The following is a 26,464-nucleotide window of genomic DNA, read 5'->3' on the forward strand; positions in this document are numbered from 1 at the left end:
CACTGGGAACCGTCTGCTTGTAGCAGGATTATGATCGCATGTGCCTCTGGCCAGGCTATCACTGACACCATGACACTGCCAAGCATGGCTACTGTGGTGTCATGGAAGAGCTGACTGGAGAGGGAAATGACGTTATGTTGTCTTCAGTGACGACAGCAGGTTCTGTCTGTATGCAAGTGATGGACGTACACATGTACAGCGTAGACCAAGTAAGTGGCCTATTCCAGAGTGCATTCGGTCATGACACGCAGGTCCCACCCCAGGCTTCTTGGTGTGGAGGGCCATCAGTTACAACTTGCTGTCACAGTTGGTGTTTCTGCAAGGTAACATAACCAGTGCCCACTACATTACACAGGTTGTTGTCCCCGTGCTACTGCCATTTTTTCGACAGGAAGGTGATGTGTTTTTTCAGCAGGACAATGCACATCCACATACAGCTGCTGCAATGTAACATGCTCTACGTGGTATACAACAACTGCCCTGGCCAGCAAGATCACCAGATCTCTCGCCAGTTGAACACGTATGGGACATGATGAAGCAGGAACTTACGTGTTCTCCAGAGCCTGTAAGAACCATAGCCGAACTGCATTGAAAGATGCAAGATGCTTTGGACAATCTATTGCAGGATGCCATTCGACACCTTTATGATCATTTGCATGTGCGAATACATGCCTGCATTGCAGCCGGGGGGGGGTTTACACTGTATATTGATGTGACTGTTTGGCCACCTTTTGCTGTGACATGTGTGTTCCATTTGGTCTGAATTTGTAACCATATACACCTGCAAGGATGAACTCCTCTCACATTGCTTGTGAATAAAATGACTTTGTCCTTGAGGATGCTGCATGTTTTTTTTCCGGCAGTGTATATATGTTGCACCCACTCACATTTGAGTTCCAATGAGCATTTATCTCAGTGGGTGTAAAGGTTCATCTCTATCATATAAAAAACAGCCCTCAAAAAATATCAAATATTATTCTAATAAGGCACTCACAGAGGTGAATGGGGGCCTGCAAGAACTTTTTTTTTTTTTTGCTAGTTGCTTTACGTCGCACCGACACAGATAGGTCTTATGGCGACAAATATTTCAGATTCCCTATGGGAATCAACATCTATATCATCTGATGGCCAAGCAGGCATCAATTTTTGATAATGAGACAAAGTCTCTTAGTGCATTGGCACTGGCGGTGGCTCTAGTTAGCCTACGCAGTGGCCTCCACGTTATGCACTAGCCAGCGTATTGGTAGGTGTGCTAGGTACCAACTGATGAGCCCACCCTAGCACACGAGGGCGAAACGCTGGCAACCAAGAATGAGTTAACTGGAAAATTTATAATGTCCAATAACGGACCATTTATATTGGTATTATAAATTTACTCATTCAGGACAAATATTTCAGATTCCCTATGGGAATCAACATCTATATCATCTGATGGCCAAGCAGGCATCAATTTTTTATAATGAGACAAAGTCTCTTAGTGCATTGGCACTGCCGGTGGCTCTAGTTAGCCTACGCAGTGGCCTCCACGTTATGCACTAGCCAGCGTATTGGTAGGTGTGCTAGGTACCAACTGATGAGCCCACCCTAGCACACGAGGGCGAAACGCTGGCAACCAAGAATGAGTTAGCTGGAAAATTTATAATGTCCAATAACGGACCATTTATATTGGTATTGTAATGGGCTTTGCCGATGACACCATCATCATCGGGAAGAACAAAGAAGCCACCTTAGATCTTACTCGACTAGCCCACAGGAGGTTTGAAGAAATTGGTCTTGATATCAATCCACAGAAGTGTACAGGGATATGTGTAATCCGAGGCGAGTTGAAGCAAGGGTCGCTATCCGTGGAGGAAGACTGTAGCATTGACTTAATTGGAGATGGTGAACAAATTTGTTACCTTGGAACTACCTTCAGGGATACTCTAGTGTTCGACGAGACTGCTGTAATGAAAGCCCTTCACAATAAGCTCCAACTTCTAACATCGTTGCCACTGCTTAAGGAAGACCAAAAGCTCGTAGTACTTAATTCCTCAATCTGTCCCACCCTGACATACCCTTTCCTGACATGGAGTTTCAAGAAAATTGCACAAATTTTTTTTTTCTGATAGTGATAAAATGATTAAAAGTGCAACAAATTAGATATTGCAGTTGCCGACAGATACCCCAGATGGCATGATGTACACCGAAAAGAAATACAAAGGACTTGCTCTGTTTAAAACCTTGTGGGAAGTTTACCTACAATGCATTAATGCCTGCAATATCTTGCTGAAGACTAAACATCCACTTGGTGTCACTTCGAGGGATTCTCACGCGGAGAGTCGGGAATGTATAGAACGCCTAAAACTAACAAATGCTGATACCCAGAAAATAACCACCAAGAACGACCTGTACGATACTAAGAAGATCTGTCAAGAGCTACGAGAATGTCAATTCACCTCCTGATGTTCACTACTGCAAAAAGGACTCGGAGTACAACTTTACAAAGAGTATACACCAGCAAACTCTTGGGTGCGAGATCATACCGGACTGTCTTGTAACGAGTGGAGAGAGGCTATAAAGATGACTGCTAATGTTTCTGCGGTGCGCTCGGTGCCAGGCAGATCCCTGGACAACAACCTCTGTCGGCATTGCCACGGAGAGAAAGAAACTCTTGGTCATGTCCTGGGATTCTCCACATGCGGGGAGCTCCTAAGAAACACGCGACACCACCAGATCAGATCCTTCATTGCCGAAGAACTGAGAAAGAAGGGATTCAATGTACATGAGGAGGTACATGGACTGGCCTTAAATGGGTAGTTCGCAGAGAATTGACATCATAGCCTTTAAAAGAACAACATGTCTCAAGGATTCATATTAGATCCGACTGTCAGGTTCGAGCACCATAGTGGTCAGCCAGAGGAGGTTAATCTAGAAAAGATTAACAAATACAAACCCACTATCCCTCACTACAAATCTAAATACCGCCTTCAGGAAATTGAAATAATAGGGATAATGGTCAGAGCTCGCGGTACTATACCTCATCACTTCGTCACAACATGGAAGCACTTCCAACTCCCAATGAAGCACTTCCCCGAAATCACGACCCTCATCCTCCGAGGCTCCATCAAGATCCTAAGACACCACCTCTACAGTTAATTTTGAATTTTCTTTAACTAACAGATATGTATAGAAAATTGATATGTTTTACCTTGTTCTTAACAGCAGCCTGTAAATACAGGAGGTCTTTCCAAAATAAATGGAAATTATATATAGATGAAGTGTAAACATTGATTGTAAAATAGCTGCATTCAATGATGTTCAGGCTAGTTTAGATCTATCAGTACCAATGCCTTCTAATGCATCTACATTATCTAAATTATTTTATTAAATTATTTTCTAGAATGCTGGAGATGGACCTAGTAGAATCTTCCTTAAGGACGTGGATGCCATTGATGTGATTGGTAATCTTATACATGGTAATGCTGACTCCCTGAATAAGCAGTATTTCAAGTCCTTGTACATGATGATGTTGACATTGTTTGGCCATCCTAATAACTTGGTACGTTTCACACACTATTTTGTTTAGTTTTTCCAATGTATTTAAGAGCTGATGCATATATAGATTATGTAAATGACATATAAATGCTGCAGTGAACTGTATGTATTAAATTTATTAATTTATTTTGCAAAAGTAAGAGTATTGACTAATACTGAATGTACAGTGAAACCCCGATAATACACACCCACTTAATACACTGTCCTGCACTATACTGTATGCATGCATTTTTTCTCAGGTTCTTGTACATCTCATATATAAAACTTGAAAATTTATCCTGTATTTTGCACTCGAATCCCGCCTATTTGAGAACATTAAAAAAAAAAAATTAATTTCAGTAATGCTTGGAAGAAAAATTACATTTACATTACTTATTCTCACTAGGATCATTAATCTGTTAAGTATTCTACCCTTTACTTGCTGGCTTTGCAAAGTATTGGTCCTATGACCTGTGCTCTTTAAGCCTATACGCTTGTACAGAACAATACTGTGACTACTGTTTGTTTCTCCTCTCTCTCACACACACATTCCTGAATTCTGGAAAATTAGTTAGTTTCATGTTGTCCTTCACACACTGAAGTGAAGTGTCTGTGTGATCAAAATGAATGTTAAACAAAATGCACCTTTTTGATAAATGATGAAAATGCCATTCTTAATCAGAAACAACTCATTTATTCATTAGGCATCCCATTGTCAAATTTAGAAACAACAACAAAAACCATGATTCAATCACTACAAATACATCATTGAGAGAGTGTAGCAGAAGAAAGTAAAATGCAAGACAGACTAGGATTATGAATTTTTTTTTTTTTTTTTGCTGAATGGCTTCATCAGTCCCAGAACTCAACATTACTTTGTAAATCATGCATGTACATTTGGTTGTCTTCCACTAAATATGCAGTCCCAGTTAACACTTGATCCATTGAAGAGCATTTTGCCAGGGTTTTAATGTATTATTAAATCACTTACATAACCTTCAAATGGTTCAATACCTTTCAAAACCCAATCAGTTTCTGCTGCAGATGATAAAAGGTTTCATTTGCATTTTTGTGTCTCACATCTATAACAATGAACTTTTATCAAATGTAACTAAATAATCACTCCAACTGATATGACTGTAGGAAACACCAGGAGCACTGGAACACTTTGAGACATCGTTGAGAGATCCCATCTACTACAAGATTGTAAAGCGTATTGAGGATTTAGTACAGGAGCTCAGAGAACAACTACCCAGCTACTCACGTAGTGAGGTAAGTATGAGTACGACCTTTGTCAAGAAGTAAAATATTTAGATAACTTTCTTTTTAAGAAAAGACCCTATGGTACTAAAATTTGTATTTCCATATGTTTCATTCACATGAAATTTCAAGAAATGGTTAATATGGTTCTAATAAAGAAAACTTCAAAAATGTTTCCTGACTAAAGCAAATATTTCTGAAGCTATGAACTTTATTAAAATCAATTTGGTCCATTTCCAAAATGTCCCAGGTACAACCATGTTTATTATTTTAAAACTTAATTATGTGGGATAGGTGAGAGAAATAATTTGTTGTATTTTTTTTAATTCAGTGCAATCCTTATGTTCAAAACAACATTTTTATTAATACGTGGTATAGCATCATAAAATTTTGACATTTTTCATCATTTAGCACAAAATATTTCTGAAAGTTACTACAGTATTATTAAAATGGATATTGTGAATTATGAATGCTATGCAAGTGCATAATGTGCAATTTTTGAAGGCAATGAGATCTCAACTGTTGCGCAGGGACTATTTTGACTTCCAGCAGAAGTTATTTTCAAATAATTTACAGTGGAAGAATACCTCACAGTCAGAATTAAAATTACTGATGTTAGGAACCTCATTTTATAGCTTACATATATCCAAATGAACACCTTCACTTCTATTGCTTTCCTGCCCTTCTCCAGAGATAATAATTAGAATGTGATTATTTAGATTACCGTATGTGCTTAATCATATTGTAACTCTCAAAACTTTCAAAATCACAGATATGATTTAGAAGTTTCAGTGAGACCTTTAATAATGGCCACACATAAAAAAGAAAGGAAACAACTGAAAAAACTCATTTATTCATTACGCATCCCATGATCAAATTTAGAAACAACAAAAACCATGATTCAGTCACTAAAAGTACATCATTTGGAGAGTGCAGCAGAGGAAAGTAAAATGCAAGACAGACTAGGATTTTGAAAATTTAGAAGTCTTACGGAAGCATGATGAAAATGCCATTCTTAATCAGAAACAACTCATTTATTCATTAGGATCCCATCTAGTAGTACCAAAATCTCAGTTTCAGGTTTTGAGACATTTATAAGCCAATAATTCTGTAGGATTTCCCCCTTAATAAATTAACAGATCTTCTTGATAATAAATTGTCAATATAAAATTCTGTAACTTTGTTTAACCAAGTGGATCATCAAAAGAGAAACATTTATTTTCCTTTTGCAGCTTATTGCCCCAGGAGTGGTAATTGAATCTGTTGAGACTGATGAGCTGGTCACATATCAAGATGACTTTGAATACAGCCTCAACAATATCGTTGATCTTGCCAGCAAGGATGAAATATCACAAGTGGATATTCGAGTAAAGCAACAGCGCTTGAACCATAAATTTTATAGTATTCGCATTGCTTTGATCAGTGACAAGGCTGCGAAAGTTATAGTACGTGTCTTCCTGGGCCCTAAATATGACTCACAAGGCAATGAACTAAGTCTTGAAGCAAAACAACCTTATCTTGTGGAACTAGATCGCTTCACATACAACAGTAAGTGCTCTCAAAAAATGCTTATCTATCAGGAAGGTTATAGCATAAATCTTTGAAGTTTCCTCTATCCTATATTCCTTATTACTTATTACTTATTACTTATTTACTTTTACTTACTCAATGAATTAATTAAATCAGTGAATGAACACATTAATTACTTAATTAATTAAAGCCCTCTTCTTCCAACTACTTTAAAACTTATAATCCCAATGTTTTTGTCATTTCAAACAATCACCACCACCACACCACCTCCCCCCCAAACCCCCACCCCCACCACCACAACCACCACCACCGTCATCATCATCATCATCATCATCATCATCATCATCATCATCATCATCATCATCATCATCATCATTCCAACAATATTTCTAGTATCCTGTGAGGGCTAATTGATTCACTTCATGAACAGATATTTTACTTTTCTTTCTTTCTTTCTTTCTTTCTTTCTTTCTTTCTTTCTTTTGATATCTTAAGATGAGCATTTATGCAATTTATATTGTTATGATTCTTATTGTTATATTCATTTAATAAGTTAAATTTGAGGAGAATGATGCTGTTGCAGGAAAAGCATATATAAACATGCATCTGGGAAAAGGTATTAACCAGCCATCAGTCCTGACTAGGTTTGCCAGGAGTGTGGGATGTCTGGTATCTGAAACTAGAAAAGCTTGTATTGATTCCATATGGGACAGTCAAAATACTGTATTTTATGGACTCATATGAACTAACCATTTTATTATTTTCTTTTCTTATTCATTTACATTGTAAGGATATCATGTTGTGTACAGAAAGATCATTTTGTGACTGAAAGACTACAAAACACTACATTATTCAGCATCTCATATATTAGTGAACACAACCTTTGATCTACACATTCTTGATGAGTTTCATTCGGCTCTGTTTGTGCTGGTCCAAATAGAAGAAACAGAACCACGCACAGGGCTACGTAGTAATATAAAAATATTAAATTACCAAATTAGAGAATGAATTTGAATTCTTGTATTGCAGCAATGGTTATTACTCTCTTCACTTTCCGATCCTAACCATCAATTGCAGTATTTGTCAAAACACTGAAACAGGAATACAAATTCTATCAAACATTAATTGCATGCCATATCTTCTTATTTCTGGCCTTCTTCCCATTTAATGGAGTCAGCACTTGTTGTGTTGTTGTTGTGGTGGTAGTGGTGGTGGATTTAGCCCAGTTTTATGACCAGGTCCCCTTCCTGAAGCCAACTCTGTGTGCAGAGGTGTATTCACTGTTGTGTGTTTCTGTGATGGTTAGTATGTGGTGTGTGTATGGGGATGAAAAGAGGTATACTAAGAAAAACACAAACACCCAGTCCCTGAACCAGAGGAATTAACCATACACAGTTAAAATCTTTGACCCCGCTTTTAATCGAACTTGGAATGCTTTGATCTGAAGGACAGTATCCTGACCATTCAGCCAAGGTGCTAAACATTTACATGTCATATATTCACATATAAATATGTAATTTCATTCACAAAATTGCAATGAATAAGGAGATGATATTATTAATACAGTTATCTACCTTCCTAAAAGCTTAAGACCAACTACTAAATTTGTTAAAAATATTTATTTTTGCAGATGGCCCCGTGGTGTAGGGGTAGCATGCCTGCCTCTTACCCGGAGGCCCCGGGTTCGATTCCCGGCCAGGACAGGGATTTTTACCTGGACCTGAGGGCTGGTTTGAGGTTCACTCAGCCTGCATGATTAGAATTGAGGAGCTATCTGATGGTGAGATAGCGGCCCTGGTCTCGAAAGCCAAGAATAACGGCCGAGAGGAATCAGCGTGCTGACCACACGACACCTCGCAATCTGCAGGCCTTCGGGCTGAGCAGCGGTCGCTTGGTAGGCCAACGCTCTTCAAGGGCTGTAGTGCCATGGGGTTTGTTTTGTTTGTTTGTTTATTCATTTTTGCAAAATTTTACTCTATATTACACATTTATATTGAGGTAAAAATTAAAAAATGGGGCATACAAAAGGGGCATCATTTTGTAGCAAAAATTGTTTATATATAGTTTGTAGTGCCGCCCCCGTGGTGTAAGGGTAGAGTGCCTGCCTCTTACCTGGAGGCCCCGGATTCGATTCCCAGCCAGGTCAGGGATTTTTACCTGGATCTGAGGGCTGGTTTGAAGTCCTCTCAGCCTATATGATTACAATTGAGGAGCTATCTGACAGTGAGATGGCGGTCTTGGTCTAGAAAGCCAAGAATAACAGCTGAGAGGCTTTGTCATGCTGACCATATGACACCTTGTAATCTGCAGGCCTTCAGGCTGAGCAGCGGCCGCTTGGTATGCCATGGCCCTTCGGGGCTGTTGTACCATGGAAGGAGATATATTGTTTGTAGTACCATTCTGTATTGAAAAACGTACAGTTAATATAATAATGGTTCAACACAACTTCTACACTTCACTTGGAATTTGTTGAGAGAATTTTCCCTTTTTTCTGCACGATTGTCAGGCTTCCAGACATGTTCTAGCTTGTCATGACAGTGCTGGTAAATGCCATCATATATATCATTATTTACCTCTTCCTAATGGAAAATCCGCAAACTGCACTTCATTATCCTTGTTGATTTCAATATCTGAACCCTCATCACTGAAATTGGCCTTGAACATTTTTTAAATATCACTGATATTGTTGTTTGAGGCATCAGTCCATAGACTGGTTTGATGCAGCTATCCATGCCAACTTATCCTGTGCTGACTTTTCATTTCTACATAAATGCTGCATCCTACATCTGCTCTAATCTGCTTGTCATATTCATACCTTGGTCTACCCCTACTGTTCGTACCCACTAGACTTCCCTCAAAACCCAACTGCACAAGACCTGGGTGTCTTAAGATGTGTCCTATTATTCTATCCCTTCTTCTCATCAAATTTAGCCACAACGATCTCCTCTCACTAATCCGATTCAGTATCTCAACATTTGTGATTCGATCTATCCATCTCACCTTCAGCATTCTTCTGTAACACCACATTTCAAAAGCTTCTATTCTCTTTCTTTTTGAGTGAGTTATTATCCATGTTTCACTTCCATACAATGCCACGCTCCAAATGAAAGTCTTTAAAAGCATTTTTCTAATTCCGATATCAATGTTCAAAGTGAGCAAATTTTTTTTCTTAAGAAAGGCCTTCCTTGCTTGTGCTAGCCTGCATTTTATGTCCTCCTTAATTCTGCCATCGTTACTTATTTTACTATCAAAGTAACAATAATCATCCACTTCCTTTAAGGCTTCATTTCCTAACCTAAATATCACCTGACTTCGTACAACTGCACTCCATTACTTTTGTTTTGGACTTATTTATGGTTCATGGTGTGGGTTACTGTAGTCACGCCCTAGATCGTGAACCATGGGCAACGGCTGAGTGGCCTAGTAAGTGGTCCTGAGGGTCGGGATACCAGTTGCTATGGAATGGAAGTGGGCATCTTGGACATATTCTGAGTCGTGGCCCTCCTTGTGTTCAGGCGGCTAGGACTATACAATTCACCGATGGTCCATAACCCGTTAGAGGAGAGATCCTCACTTGGACCATGTGCAAGTAGGGAAGCATCCTGCTTCGTGAATTTACCGAGCTCAGAACATTTTAAGCAAGCCTCGGACCTATGGGAGTAACGGAGTCCCACTCCCATTTGACAGGTGAGGGACTCCTTGGAAACAACTTGGCAAACGAAATGGAATTCGATGGGGAGCTATCAATATTAATGGGACTTATGGAAGAAAGAAAGTAGAACTTGCCGAGTCTGCAAAGAGGATGCATCTGGATGTGCTAGGAGTAAGTGATATTCGGGTAAGGAGAGATAACGAGGAAGAGATAGGAGATTATAAAGTGTACTTGACGGGTGTTAGAAAGGGAAGGGCAGAATCTGGGGTAGGGCTCTTTATCAGGAATACCATTGCATGCAACATAGTTTCTGTTAGGCATGTAAATGAGCGAATGATGTGGGTAGATTTATCAGTTGGAGGAATTAGGACTAGAAATGTCTCCCTGTATTCACCATGTGAGGGTGCAGATGAGGATGAAAGTGACAAGTTTTATAAAGCATTGAGTGACATCGTGGTCAGGGTCAACAGCAAGGATAGGATAGTGCTAATGGGCGATTTCATTGCGAAAGTTGGGAATAGAAATGAAGGATACGAAAGGGTGATTGGTAAATGTGGGGAAGCTAATGGGAATGGGAAGCGTTTGCTGGACTCCTGTGCTAGTATGGCTTTAGCAGTTATGAATACATTCTTCAAGCATAAGGCTATTCACCGCTACACAGGGGAGGCTAGGGGTACCAGATCCATAATAGACTATATCTTAACTGACTTTGAATTCAGGAAATCTGTTAGGAATGTACGAGTTTTCTGGGGATTTTTCGATGATACAGACCACTATCTGACCTGTGGTGAACTAAGTATAGTTAGGCCTAGGGTACAGAAAGGGAAATCTGTCTGTAAACGAATAAGGGTAGAAAATCTCCAGGACGAAGAAATTAGACAGAAGTATATGATTAGTGAGAAGTTTCGAACAGTAGACAATAAGCAGGTTCAGGATATAGAAAGTGAATGGGTTGCATACAGGGATGCTGTAGCAGAAACAGCAAGGGAATGCCTAGAACAACTGTGTGTAAAGATGGGAAAAGGTGAACATCTAGGTGGAATGATGAAGTGAAAGCAGCTTGTAAACGTAAAAAGAAGGCTTATATCAGAAATGGCTCCAAACAAGGGCCGAGGCAGACAGGTCTTTGTACGTAAATGAAAGAAATAGAACAAAACAAATAGTTGTTGAATCCAAAAAGAAGTCGTGGGAAGATTTTGGTAATAACCTGGAAAGGCTAGGTCAAGCAGCAGGGAAACCTTTCTGGACAGTAATAAAGAATCTTAGGAAGGGAGGGAAAAAGGAAATGAACAGTGTTTCGAGTAATTCAGGTGAACTCATAATAGATCCCAGGGAATCACTGGAGAGGTGGAGGGAATATTTTGAACATCTTCTCAATGTAAAAGGAAATCATCCTGGTGGTGTTGTGAACAGCCAAGCTCATGGGAAGGAGAAAAATGATGTTGGTGAAATTATGCTTGAGGAAGTGGAAAGGATGGTAAATAAACTCCATTGTCATAAAGCAGCAGGAATAGATGAAATTAGACCTGAAATGGTGAAGTATAGTGAGAAAGCATGGATGAAATGGCTTCATGGAGTAGTAAGATTAGCATGGAGTGTTGGTAACGTACCTTCAGATTGGACAAAAGCAGTAACTGCAAGGGAACAGGAAGGATTGCAACAACTATCGAGGCATCTCATTGATTAGTATACCAGGCAAAGTATTCACTGGCATCTTGGAAGGGAGGGTGCAATCAGTTGTTGAGAGGAAGTTGGATGAAAACCAGTGTGGTTTCAGACCACAGAGAGGCTGTCAGGATCAGATTTTCAGTGTGCACCAGATAATTGAAAAATGGTACGAGAGGAATAGGCAGTTGTGTTTATGTTTCGTAGATCTAGAGAAAACATATGGCAGGGTACCGAGGGAAAAGATGTTCGCTATACTGGGGGACTATGGAATTAAAGGTAGATTATTAAAATCAATCAAAGGCATTTATGTTGACAATTTGGCCTCGGTGAGAATTGATGGTAGAATGAGTTCTTGGTTCAGGGTACATACAGGGGTTAGACAAGGCTGTAATCTTTCACCTTCGTTGTTCGTAGTTTACATGGATCATCTGCTGAAGGGTATAAAATGACAGGGAGGGATTCAGTTAGGTGGAAATGTAGTAAGCAGTCTGGCTTATGCTGACAACTTGGTCTTAATGGCAGATTGTGCCGAAAGCCTGCAGTCTAATATCTTGGAACTTGAAAATAGGTGCAATGAGTATGGTATGAAAATTAGCCTCTCGAAGACTAAATTGATGTCAGTAGGTAAGAAATTCAACAGAATTGAATGTCAGATTGGTGATACAAAGCTAGAACTGGTCGATAATTTCAAGTATTTAGGTTGTGTGTTCACCCAGGACGGTAATATAATAAGTGAGATTGAATCAAGGTGTTGTAAAGCTAATGCAGTGAGCTCGCAGTTGCGATCAACAGTATTCTGTAAGAAGAAAGTCTGCTCCCAGATGAAACTATATTTACTATCTTATTCATAAGTTAGAAGTAACAGACATGAAAGTATCAAGAATGATTGCTGGTACAAACAGCTAGGAACAATGACAGGAGGGTGCTCGGAATGAGGAGATAAAGGCTAATTTAGGAATGAACTCGATGGAGTACGCATAAACCGGCTTCGGTGGTGGGGTCATGTGAGGCAAATGGAGGAGGATAGGTTACCTAGGAGAATAATGGACTCTGCTATGGAGGGTAAGAGAAGTAGAGGCAGACCAAGGGGACGATGGTTAGACTCAGTTTCTAATGATTTAAAGATAAGAGGTATAGAACTAAATGAGGCCACAACACTAGTTGCAAATCGAGGATTCTTGTGACATTTAATAAATTCACAGAGGCTTGCAGACTGAATGCTGAAAGGCATAACAGTCTATAATGATAACGTATGTATGTATGTATGTATGCATGTATGTATGTATGTATGTATGTATGTATGTATGTATGTATGTATGTATGTATGTATGTATGTATGTATGGACAGATTGTACTTGTACTCCTCACCCAAGACTCCAGCCACTTCAGCAACTTCTCCAGATCTTCTGCGGTCTCAGATAATATAATAATATCATAGGCAAATTTCAGGGTTTTGATTTCCTCTCTTTGGATTATGATTCCCTTTCCAAATTCTTCTTTGATTTCCTTTACTGCCTGTTCTATACAAACACTGAAAAGTAGGAGGGACAAACTGCAACCTTGCCTCACCCCTTTTTGGACTGCTGCTTCTTTTTCATATCCTTTTCGTGACTTTATATATAGATTGTAGATATTCTTTCTCAGTACCTGATCCTGATCACCTTCAGAATCTCAAATACCTTGGTCCAATCAACATTATCAAATGCCTTTTCTAGATCTACAAATGCCATGTATGTGGGCTTGCCCTTCTTAATTCGATCCTCTAAAATCATACATAAGTCAGGATTGCTTCACGTGTTCCTACTTTTTTTCTGAAGTCAAATTGATCTTCTCCAAACTCAGTTTCAACTTGTCTTTCCATTCTTCTGTAAATAATACTTGTTAGAATTTTGCAGGCATGAGATACTAAACTAATGGTGCGGTAGTTTTCACACTTGTCAGCACCGGCTTTCTTGGGAATAGGTATAACAACATTCTGCCGAAAATCAGATGGCACTTCTCCTGTCTCATACATCTTGCACACTAAATGGAATAACCTCACCATGCTTATTTCTCCTAAAGCAGTCAGTAATTCAGAAGGAATATCATCAATTCCAGGTGCTTTGTTCCTATTTAAGTCTCTCAAAGCTCTGTTGAATTCTGACCTCAAAATTGGGTCACCCATTTCATCATTATCAACAGTCTCTTATTCCAGAACCATATCATCTATGTCCTTACCTTTATACAACTGTTGGATATGTTAATTCCATCTTTCTGCCTTGTCCTCTTTCCCTAGAAGTGATTTTCCATCTGAGCTCTTAATATTCATACACCTAGTTCTCCTATCTCCAAAGGTTTGCATGATTTTCCTGCATGCATCATCTACCTTTCCTAGGATCATACAGTACAACTTTCAACATCCTTACACTTCTCCTTCAACCATTCTTCCTTAGCTACCTTGCACTTCCTATCCACTTCATTGTTTAATCGCCTGTATTCTTTTCTCTCTTCATTTTTTGCATTCTTGTATTTTCATTGTTCATCAATCAGGTCTAGTATCTTTTGAGTTATCCATTGATTCTTTGTTGATCTTTCCTTTTTTCCTAAAATCTCTTCAGCAGCCCTACTGACCTCACTCCTCATGACTGCCCATTCTTCTTCTACTGTGTTTTCTTCAGCCTTTCCATTTAGTCCTTGTGCAACATGTTCTCTGTTCTTTGAAACAATCCTTCACAGTCCTTTCTTTCAACTTGTATAGATCCCATATCACTGGATTCCTTCCTTTCTTCAATTTCTTCAACTTCAGATGATATTTCATGACCAACAAGTTGTGATCAGAGTCCACGTCTGCTCCTGGGAAAGTTTTGCAATCCAACACCTGGTTTCTGAATCTCTGCCTAATCATAATTAAGTCTATTTGATACATTCCAGCGTCTCCAGGTCTCCTCCATGTGTACAGCCGTTGTTAGTGGTGTTTGAACCAAGTAATTAATGAGGACTAAATTGTGATTGGTGCAGAATTCAACCAGCTGACTTCCTCTTTCATTCCTTTGTCCCAATCTGAATTCTCCTACTGTATTACCTTATCTTCCTTGGCCTACCACTGCCTTCCAGTCTCCCATCACAATGAGATTCTCGTCACTTTTTTCATATTGTATTAAATCTTCTATCTTCTCATATATTCTTCCAATTTCCTCATCATCTGCTGAACTAGTAGGCATATAGACCTGCACTCTTGTAGAGGGCATTGGTTTGGTGTCTATCTTGACAACAATAATCCTTTCACTATGATGGTCATAGTAGATTACCCTTCTTCTTCATTATTAAACCAACTCCTGCATTTCTCCTGTTTCATTTTGTGTTTTTGTAGTCGCCTGACCAAAATTCCTGCTCTTTCCTGCCAACGTACTTCACTTATACCAACTACATCTAACTTTAATCTATCTATCTCCCTTTTCAGATTCTCTAACCAACCACAACGATTCAAACTTCTAACATTCCATGCTCTGATTCAAAAAATGTTAGTATCTATCTTCCTGATGATCGCCCCCTTTCGTGTAGTCTCCACCCGGAGATCCGAGTGGGGGACTATTTTACCTCCGGAATATTTTACCCGGGAGGAAGCCATCATCAGTACATCATTCATATAGAGCGAGCTGCATGTCCTCAGGAGTTAGTTACGGCAGTAGTTTCCCGTTGCTTTCAGCCATGCAGCAGTATCAACACAGATAAGCCACGTTCCATAAAGCACCTATACATACCCTTCCATTTTCCACTAAAATTTGTATGACCGGCCATTATGCTTGCCATCATGTTGTCCTTAGCTGACTTCTTTGCTAGATTTAATTTCCTAGTAAGTTCCTTCAATTTCTTCTTACTTCCACAGACATTTCTAACACTCTTTCTTTCTAACCTGCACCGTCTTCTTAGTTTCTTTATTTCGCTGTTATAATATAGTGGATCTTTATCATTCCTCACCACCTTTAAAGGTACAAACCTATTTTCACATTCCTCACCAATTGCTTTAAACCCATCCCAGAGTCCGTTTACATTTTTATTTACCGTTTTCCACCGATCATAGTTACTTTTTAAAAACTCCCTCATGCCCATTTATCAGCCATACGGTACTGCCTAACAGTCCAAATTTTAATACCTTCCTTTCTTTCACATTTATTTTGAACTACAACAAAAACAGCTTTGTGGTCACTAATACCATGTATTACTTTGGTTTCTCTATAGAGCTCATCTGGTTTTACCAGCACCACATCAAGTATATTCTTCCCTCTAGTTGGTTCCATCACTTTCTGAATCAGCTGCCCTTTCCATATTAACTTATTTGCCATTTGTTGATCATGCTTCCTGTCGTTCACATTACCTTGCCAATTGACGTTTGGTAAATTGAGATCACCCGCTACTATCACATTCCTTTCCGTATCGTTTCCCACATAGCTGATTATCTTATCAAATAATTCTGAATCAGCGTCAGTGCTACCCTTTCCCAGTCTGTACCTCCAAAGACATGAAGTTGCCTATTATCTTTAGAGATGAGCCTTACACCTAGAACTTCATGTTTGTCACCTTTAACTTTTTTGTAGCTTACAAATTCTTCTTTCACCAGAATGAATACTTCCCCTCTTACCATTCCTATCCTATTTCTACGATACACACTCCAGTTCTGTGAGAATATTTCTGGACCCATTATATAATTTCTCAGCCATGATTCAACTTCTATTACAATATCTAGTAAGCATATATCTATTAAATTATTTAATTCTATTCCTTTCTTTGCAATACTTCTACAGATGAATATTAACATTTTTGTGTCATCCCTAGTTGACTTCCAGTTCCCTGTACCCTTATCACCGCTCCCTAGGCCACCCCGTTTCTCTGAATGAACCTCCCTATAACCCTTCTAAACAAACTTCCTAACTTATATGTACCACTGCGGTTTAAGTGAAGACCATCTGAGTGCAGATCCCTATCTCCTACCCATCCATAAGGATCTAGAAATCTCACTCCCAGTTTCCCACATACCCACTCCATAGTGTCATTAAATCCCCAATCACCTTCCAGTCAGTATCCCTGCTACACATCATTCGATAACAATCTCCACTTCCTTGAACTTCACTCATGCTGCATTTACCAGATCCCACACATCCCCAACTATGTTGGTACTTAAACCTACTTGTCTTACGTTGTTAGTACCAACGTGAAACACTACCATCTTCTCCTTTCCCTCCTTCTTTTCTTCCACTTTCCTCAACATCTGCCTCAACCTAATTCCTGGATAACACTCTACCCTGATTCTAATGTTCTGTATTTCCTACACATATTATTTTTCTACTTTGCAAACAGTTGGCTATAGAAAAAACTTTAGGGCTCTACTATTTTTAGAATTTATCTTTACAAAATATTTCTATTCACATGAAGTTAACACAGTTCACATTATGGTCAAAGTGAATTTTGTTGGTGAAGGAGTAGTACGAGTAGAAAGGTTATACACTGATCAAAGGTGAATAAAACTTCACACAATAGAAAAATTATTGGAAAGGTCTGAGTTGAATTTTGTTATATCAACATGTATCAATGTTGATAATAAATCTTACATGTTCAGAAGATTTCTTATAGTGAATATGTCTGATTATAGTTCCTGCAGGAAAGACTGTAATAGAGCGGAGATCTAGTGACTCTAGTGCTACAGTACCTGATCAGCCATCCACCAGAAACCTTCTCAGTCAAGTAGAAGATGCATTACAAGGAAAGGAGCCATTCTACATTGAGCAGGTAAAAGATTATTCTTATTATTTGTTGTTGGTGGTGGTGGTGGTGGTGGTGTTGTTGTCTGGGTCATCACTTGAAATAAATAAATAAATAAATAAATAAATAAATAAATAAATAAATAAATGGCATGTGGCCTCCGGAGAGGCCTGGTGCAGGTCTTTCGATTTGATACCTGATAGAAAACCTGCGCATCTGTGAGAATGGAGCCCTATCTGTAATGAATTCTAATGAAGGTTAAAATCCCCCAACACAGCCGGGAATCGAACCCGGGACCCCTACTTAGTCTCATGGGGTGATTAATAACCGAGATATTGATACTAACTTCATATTTTTAAATGGAATGGCGCAAATTCATACAGCTGGCCTAAACGTTCAACTGCATACAAGTTCAAACATGTAAGTATTTTTTAAATTGGACAAATACTTTTTGAAATATAAATAAGAACAGCATGCACGGTTTTGCATGCCGCATCAGACGGCGTGAAATCGGGCAAGTACATATTGAGGCGCAAGCTGCTTCCTGGCCTTGATTCCAGCCACAGAATGGATACCAGGCATGTACTGTAAACATAATGTGATGTACCGTAACATACTCTGGGTGTGCAACGTTATTGTATGGCTGGCGAACACACAACGGGGAAAAGAGATTAAAGTTGTATTGTTTTGTTTTGACATGTAATAGATTGCGCTCAGTTTAGCATTTTTTCTCACGGATGGGAATGGGAAGGATTTGGAAAGGAAGTCGGCCATGGCCTATCACAAAGGTACCTATCCGGTATTCGCCTGGTGTTGAACATGGGACACCCTGAAAATCACTGTCAGGTTGGGCGAGGCAGGACTCGAACCTATGCTCTCCCGAATGCACGCTACTACAGTCGTGCTGGAGCTCTGCAGAGATTAATGCGTGTAAAATATAACATAAATAATAGTGTTGCTGCCATCTCACCATGATCAGCTCTGAACATTTGCTTTTCTAGAAGGAGCTCTTTCGGTATTTTGTGTTATGTTTATTTCTCAACTCATAGAGTAGTATGAACTGTACACTAAAACCAGTGACAATTATAGCTTTTGTTATGTTCCTTTCAAGGCAAAGTACTTATTTTATTCCTTTTAAACACATCAACCCTTTCTGTCCTGTCATGTGTTCGCCTGTCATACACACTTTGCAAACCCATCACATGTGTACGAGGTGCTTACATGCCTGGTATCCATTCTGTGGCTGAACTCACTCCCAGGAAACTTCTTGTGCCTCAATATGTCCTTGCCCGACTTCACGCCGTCTAATGCGGCATGCAAAACAGCGCATGCTGTTCTTACTTATATCTCAAAAAGTAATTGTCCGATTTTGAAAATACTTACTTATTTGAACTTGTACGCAGATGAACTTTTAAATCAAGTGTATGAATTTGTGCTGTTCCATTTAAAAATATGGAGTTAGTATCAATAACTCAGTTGTTAATCACGCCATGAGACTAAGTAGCTCATTATTTTACAAGACCCTGCGTACCATTTACGAATATGAAAACAGAATGCTGATATCTTTAGTGGTTTAGAAGTTATTTCTGTGTAACATGTTAGGTGAATAACCCTGTATATAAGAAAACATAAAGGTCCAATAATACTGCCATCAGTAATTCCCCTCTTAAATATTACAGGATCAGATAAAGCTTCACCTACTATACAAGTAACAACTCTCATAATAGTTCTGTATTGAAAATGACGTTAGGCAAAAATATCTTAAAGATAATTTAATAATACCACCTATTCAATACATACCACATTTAATGTGGACATGAATTTATAATATAGACTTATCAGGTCCATGTTTCACCCTTTTTTGGGCATTTTCAGCCTGTAGTCAACCTTAAGGTCAAGGTCCAGGACCTTATTTAATCATAAATAGTATGAAATATGGACGATAATGTTTTTAAATGTGAATAATACACAAATGTAAGTGACATAAATTAATGGTATTTTAACACAAATTAAAACTTGTCAGTCCTATTCTATCTAATTTTAAAAAATGTCCAAAACTAAAATGGATTTTCTTCATCCAACTTGAGGATCATTAGGATGACAATGGTCTCAGGTAAAGAATATATACACCCGGGGGTTCATTTGACCCACATATATCATTTACTTAATCTTGACGAAACCAGTTTGGAATGTGTTGTCAATCACAAATGGTGACCAAACCAATTGTTTTTATAGGTTGGATAAGATTGTTTAAAACCACATTAAATTTTGTTGTGACTGAAAATATAAACTTCTTGGTTTCCTGTTAAATGTGTTGACAAGGACGTTCCTTCACAATAATTAAGCAGCAGCCCAAAACTAAGAAACAATCTAAAAATATATTCTTCACATTCATTATCAACACAAGAACTTGCACCTTGCTTCATTTAAATGACTGATCATCGACTTCTTCTGGATTTTTGTATCTTACATCAGTGCTAATCCCTATAGTGTTATAGTGCTTCTTGAACTGCTTTTAGTGAAAGACTTATCCTTTATTTATTGTTTTCCTATGCATTGTTTTATATTTTTATTTAACCAGTACGTTACCACTTTTAATCAAATAAGAATGTAACATTACATTTCTTATTTTCCTTGTACTGAATAGGTTGAACCACTTTATTTCTTATTTTCAATTTAATTGTGATACAGTTCAATACGGAACATTATGAAATTTCTATCTTATTTATATGCTGGCAATTTGCTAATGGCTAATTCTGCTTCTACTGTTGTAGTGATGGCTGTGTTCAGAGTGTTAAAATTAGGTCAATTGTGTTTAGGGCCCTTGGCTAAAATGGAACTTTCATCTTCATTCAATGGTACCTTGGACAAATTTATGATCGGAGGGCATGTTAGGCCTAGTGTTTTGTTGGTTTCTTTAGCATAGTTATTGTTGAGTTTAGAGTTCATTAACATATGCAGCTTTTTCTCTAGTGTTTGTTGTTTCTTTGATAATACAATAAATAACCTATTGTCAACTTGGGCTTGAAATAGGTTCCAGTGAACATCCAAAAGTAAACTTGTAGTTTCGAGGTGAGTTTCATATAATCTATGGTTAGAAAAGGACTTTTTCTTGTACAAAAATGTTATCTCCTCTCACAGCCAAATCTTATTTGTTCTAGTTTTGGTTTTAGTAATTTGAAATGAAAAACAATGATTCTTAAACTTGTTTTTAAGAAAGTTGGGTGTCAAATTGTGACCAATACACTGTTTGAGAAATTCGATGGCTTTGCCCAATTTGGCCATTTTGACTTTAAGACCTAAATATAAATAGGCTTTCTGTTTGACTGGTTGGCTACATAATCATAGGATATAAACTTCATGGTTTTGATCCATATTGAATTGTGATCACAATAATAATTATTAAATTAATGTTGAATGGTCCACCTTTTTTCAATACTATATTATGCAATATAATCGAATTACATTACTAAACTAGGGGGTAGTTTCGGCCTTGGCTGGCCATCTTCAGCCTTAATGTAATACATCTAATAACTAAACAAATGTAAAAACACACAATTGACATGAAAACTAAACTAATGTACAAACACACAATTAACATTAAAATCTGGGATGAACTAAGTGTAAAATTTGAAAAATAAATTAGGTTCTAAATTCTTAGCAACTGGAGTATGCTAATCATACAGACTCTTTCTTGTATGATATTCATTGAATTGTTAGTTCCATCACTACTAATCATTATAATTTCAATTGCAAAATGGGAACTGGTAAATGTTGATTCTGTAGTCAGATCATCAATCACTAAATCTACTTGAGTGGTGTTAGCAGTATGCAAGCCACTGGATGCCACTATAAATAACCACCAGCTGACGCAGAACTGCTAGATGGTGTTTCCACATACATACATACATACATACATACATACATCATTATAGACTGTTATGCCTTTCAGCGTTCAGTCTGCAAGCCTCTGAGAATTTACTAAACATCGCCACAATCCTCGATTTGCAACTAGTGTTGTGGCCTTATTTAGTTCTATACCTCTTATCTTTAAATTGTTAGAAACCGAATCTAACCATTGTCGTCTTGGTCTCCCTCTACTTCTCTTACCCTCCATAACAGAGTCCATTATTCTCCTAGGTAACCTATCCTCCTCCATTCGCCTCACATGACCCCACCACCGAAGCCGGTTTATGCGTACAGCTTCATCCATCAAGTTCATTCATAAATTAGCCTTTATCTCCTCATTCCGAGTACCCTCCTGTCATTGTTCCTACCTGTTTGTACCAGCAATCATTCTTGCTACTTTCATGTCTGTTACTTCTAACTTATGAATAAGATATCCTGAGTCCACCCAGCTTTCGCTCCCGTAAAGCAAAGTTGGTCTGAAAACAGACCGATGTAAAGATAGTTTCATCTGGGAGCTGACTTCCTTCTTACAGAATACTGCTGATCGCAACTGCAAGCTCACTGCATTAGCTTTACTACACCTTGATTCAATCTCACTTACTATATTACCATCCTGGGAGAACACACAACCTAAATACTTGAAATTATCGACCAGTTCTAGCTTTGTATCACCAATCTGACATTCAATTCTGTTGAATTTCTTACCTACTGACATCAATTTAGTCTTCGAGAGGCTAATTTTCATACCATACCCATTGCACCTATTTTCAAGTTCCAAGATATTAGACTGCAGGCTTTCGGCACAGTCTGCCATTAAGACCAAGTCGTCAGCATAGGCCAAACTGCTTACTACATTTCCACCTAACTGAATCCCTCCCTGCCATTTTATGCCTTTCAGCAGATGATCCATGTAAACTATGAACAGCAAAGGTGAAAGATTACAGCCTTGTCTAACTCCTGTAAGTACCCTGAACCAAGAACTCATTCTACCATCAATTCTCACTGAAGCCCAATTGTCTACATAAATGCCTTTGATTGATTTTAATAATCTACCTTTAATTCCATAGTCCCCCAGTATAGTGAATATCTTTTCCCTTGGTACCCTGTCATATGCTTTCTCTAGATCTACGAAACATAACTGCCTATTCCTCTCGTAGCATTTTTCAATTACCTGGCGCATACTGAAAATCTGATCCTGACAGCCTCTCTGTGGTCTGAAACCACACTGGTTTTCATCCAACTTCCTCTCAACGACTGATCGCACCCTCCCTTCCAAGATGCCAGTGAATACTTTGCCTGGTATACTAATCAATGAGATACCTCGATAGTTGTTGCAATCCTTCCTGTTCCTTTGCTTATAGATAGGTGCAATTACTGCTTTTGTCCAATCTGAAGGTACCTTACCAACATTCCATGCTAATTTTACTACTCTATGAAGCCATTTCATCCCTGCCTTCCCACTATACTTCACCATTTCAGGTCGAATTTCATCTATTCCTGCTGCCTTATGACAATGGAGTTTATTTACCATACTTTCCACTTCCTCAAGCATAATTTCACCAACACCATTTTCCTCCTCCCCATGAGCTTGGCTGTTTGCAACACCACTAGGATGATTTCCTTTTACATTGAGAAGATGTTCAAAATATTCCCTCCACCTCTCCAGTGATTCCCTGGGATCTATTATGAGTTTCCACATCAAAATAAAATGAAATGCTCCTGTAGTGCTTGTTAAAATCATGCTGAAATGCTATTGGACATTGTCATGATGGCACCTAAATGTATGGTTAAAACTGTCACGTTCTTAATTTGTGGCTATTGTAAATTTGCAATTCATTGCGGTGTCCATGAAGTTAATCGGAATAAATGATAAATAAAATTAGATAAAATTAATGAATAGAAGTCAAATGGCATAGGCTATATGAGACTTACTTCTCATTGTAGCATGTGGTGTGTGCTGTATTGTTGTGTGCCTCATACTAGCGCTTGTGAGATTCAAAGGAAAAGGAAGGGACGGGGCAAGAGAAGAGGTTGAGGAATGGAGAGGGGGTGGGGAAAAGAGGGAAGTAAGGCGATCCCAAAGGATGTGGGAAAAGAGATGGCTGCTGAGGAAAGAGGCTGTGAATATTATGAAAAACTGAGTTATGACTCGTTGGTTTGACGTTTCTAAAAATGGAAATTAGAAGGTCAAATAGGATATCTGGCTTGTCTGAAATATCATTAAGATTATGATTCAGGTTAAAATATTGATCTATATGTATGAAGCAGCTTTCAGTAATGATAAGTAGACGAATAAGTTTGAATGGCGTCTATAAAAGTAGAAAAGATCACAATATGAAGATAAAGTTGGAATTCAAGAGGAAAAACTGGGGCAAATATTCATTTATAGGAAGGGGAGTTAGGGATTGGAATAACTTACCAAGGGAGATGTTCAATAAATTTCCAATTTCTCTGAAATCATTTCGAAAAAGGCTAGGAAAGCAACAGATAGGGAATCTGCCACCTGGGCGACTGCCCTAAATGCAGATTAGTATTGATTGATTGATTGAGATCCTTTGTTGATAATTTTGAGAATTTCCACATCTTGTTTTATGTCTGTGAATTGGTGATTATATTCATGCATATGCTGACCTACAGCTGAATATTTATTGTACTTCAGGGCACTGACATGTTCCGAGTACCTTATATTAAAATTCCTCCTGGTCTGTCCAACATAAGAATTACAACTGTTGAAAATAATCCTGTATACTCCTGATTTTGAAAAACTATTGAACTTGTTTATGGATGTGGCATTATGTAAGACTTGTGCATTCCTATTGTTGGTTTTGAAAACTACTTTTATGTCGTGCTTTCTAAAGATGTTGGTGACTTTGTAAATTTGTTCGTTGAACGTAAAGATAGAAAGGGAGGAGTTGATTTGTTTATCTGTTTTCAAAGTGGTAGAGGGACAATATTTATATTTTTTTTTTTTCAATCAAGTAACTGTTTTATCCATTAGATTTAGCTATATTACGAATGGTGTTCCTCATTATTGAGGTTTCTGTGAGACATTGGAACACTGAAGGCTCGGTACACCATGCTGTTGTACACTTCAGTGAACAAGCCTGAACTGAACTACTCATTAATTCTCACAAACATTTTGAAGCACAGTGCTGGACTTTACATATGTTATGCTGCTCTTCAAGAACTTGCACATTGCTTCATTTAAATGACTGATCTTCGACTTTTTCTGGATTTTGGGGTCTTACATCATGCAGTGCTAATCCCTATAGTGTTATAGTGCTTCTTGAACCACTTGTAGTGAAAGACTTATCCTTTACTTATCGATTTCCTATGCATTGTTTTATATTTTTATTTGATCAGCTGATGATGACCCAGAATAGCGGTCGAAACCGGTACGGTACTGCTTTTAATCAAATAAGAATGTAACATTACATTTCTTATTTTCCTTGTATTGAATAGGTTGAACCACTTTATTCCTTGTTTTCAATTTAATTGTCATCAATTGAGATGGTTAGGCCATGTTCACCACATGGGTGATACGAGGCTTCCCCGTCAAATTCTTTATGGTGACCTTTGCTCCGGCAGTAGACCTCATGGAGCCCCTCTTAAACATTTTAAGGACCAGCTGAAACACATCATACCAGGCAAGTTGTCCGTGCAGTCAGGGGCGCGCGGCTGTGAGCTTGCATCCAGGAGATAGTGGGTTTGAATCTCACTGTTGGCAGCGCTGAAGATGGTTTTCTGTGGTTTCCCATTTTCACACCAGGCAGGTGCTGGGCTGTACCTTAATTAAGGCCATAGCTGCTTCCTTCCAACTCCTGGGCCTTTCCTATCCCATCGTCGCCGTAAGACCTATCTGTGTCGGTGTGATGTAAAGCCACTACCAAAAAAAAAAAAAAAAAGAAACACATCATGAAGACAACTGGTATAGATATACAGACATGGAAAGAATGTGCTGTGGACCATTCACTGTGGCAGAACACCACATCCACTACAGTCAACTTGTTTGAAAGAGAATGTCGCAGACATCAAGAGGCCAAGCGAAATGCAAGAAATCTCAGCCAATTACAACCCCGCCCTCCTCCATTCATTCAGTGTGATTTGTGTGGGTACATGTTTTATGCCAGGACTGGTCTGTTTAGTCATTGTAAACACATCCATAAACTGACTTGAACTGGTCAATGTATGCAGGAAGAAGTTATATGTACTCGGATCGAGTTACAGTCAACGAATCCTTATCCAGTTAAAATCAATTTGGGACAAATATGGTTTCTCTGCAGTTTTACTCTATCTGTCAACCACTTCTAATCTATCTCTGTGTTCTGGTTCAGATTCCATTGTCTTATGCTGTTCTTAACCAAGTCCATCCTTCATAATGTGGGTATTTCTTGATTTCTCCTTTAATTTGTGATGCCATATTTTATTCCAGCATTCCTTCTTCCTGCATACTTAATGTTTGAAATAAAATTGTAATGGTATATTTTTCCTCAAAGGATTCCAAATGTACTGTTTCAGGGTAATCGGCAATGTGGACTGCCAGAGCATCTTCAGCTCCCAAGAGGCAATGAGGCTGGCCTACCACTTTCAATGGTGGTAGTTTTATCTCCATACAAGGAACAGGAATCAAAGGGTCGAAAGGCAATTGTTTCTTGTGGTGCTGGCATTGGACACCAAGAAATGGATGACCGACATATGGGATTCCCTTTTGACCGAAGAATTCAAGATCCATATGATTTTCTTGTACCTAATATCTACCAAAAGGATGTGTCTGTTTACCACAAGAATCAGAAACCCTCCTAAATTATGCAGAAATTTACATACATTAATTCATTTTGCATCAATTTGTTAAAATTACGAAGACTGATAAAAGAGGGGTAATTATGAAGATGGCTGTATAGATATTGAACCTGCAGTAAAGAAATAATAAATTCAGAAAATCAAATTAATTTTACCATTGATGCTTTCATGGCCCATACTTATAGACATGATATTGTATAGGATTTTGGGCTTATGCCATGTCAAGAAAATAAGGTGAAATTCTTTACATTTCCCAGAGAACCGTGCTCTGCGTCATCATAAGAAATCTTGACTGTTCACGAGAAAGGCTTAAACAATGACTCATTAAATTTAGACGTTATAATAAAAATGGAAATGGTATGTTCATTCACCACCAGATGGCTCCCAGGACGTGGC

The 26,464-nt window shown here is 38.4% G+C and overlaps 1 protein-coding gene across 1 annotated transcript in view; it reads left to right on the forward strand.

Annotated features, from left to right (window-relative positions):
- LOC136858330 (allergen Cr-PI) overlaps positions 1 to 26,217 on the forward strand; it is a 77,488-nt gene extending 51,271 nt beyond the window's left edge. Inside the window, exons 4-8 of the mRNA XM_067137783.2 lie at positions 3,380 to 3,538; positions 4,657 to 4,785; positions 6,006 to 6,321; positions 17,250 to 17,386; positions 25,787 to 26,217. Of these exons, the coding sequence (XP_066993884.1) occupies positions 3,380 to 3,538; positions 4,657 to 4,785; positions 6,006 to 6,321; positions 17,250 to 17,386; positions 25,787 to 26,071 (1,026 nt within the window). The 3' untranslated portion in view covers positions 26,072 to 26,217. The remainder of the gene's footprint in view (positions 1 to 3,379; positions 3,539 to 4,656; positions 4,786 to 6,005; positions 6,322 to 17,249; positions 17,387 to 25,786) is intronic.
- Positions 26,218 to 26,464: the final 247 nt, after the last annotated feature.

The sequence above is a fragment of the Anabrus simplex genome, chromosome 1 (genome assembly GCF_040414725.1).
Source record: "Anabrus simplex isolate iqAnaSimp1 chromosome 1, ASM4041472v1, whole genome shotgun sequence".
NCBI classification, from domain to species: Eukaryota; Metazoa; Arthropoda; class Insecta; order Orthoptera; family Tettigoniidae; genus Anabrus; species Anabrus simplex.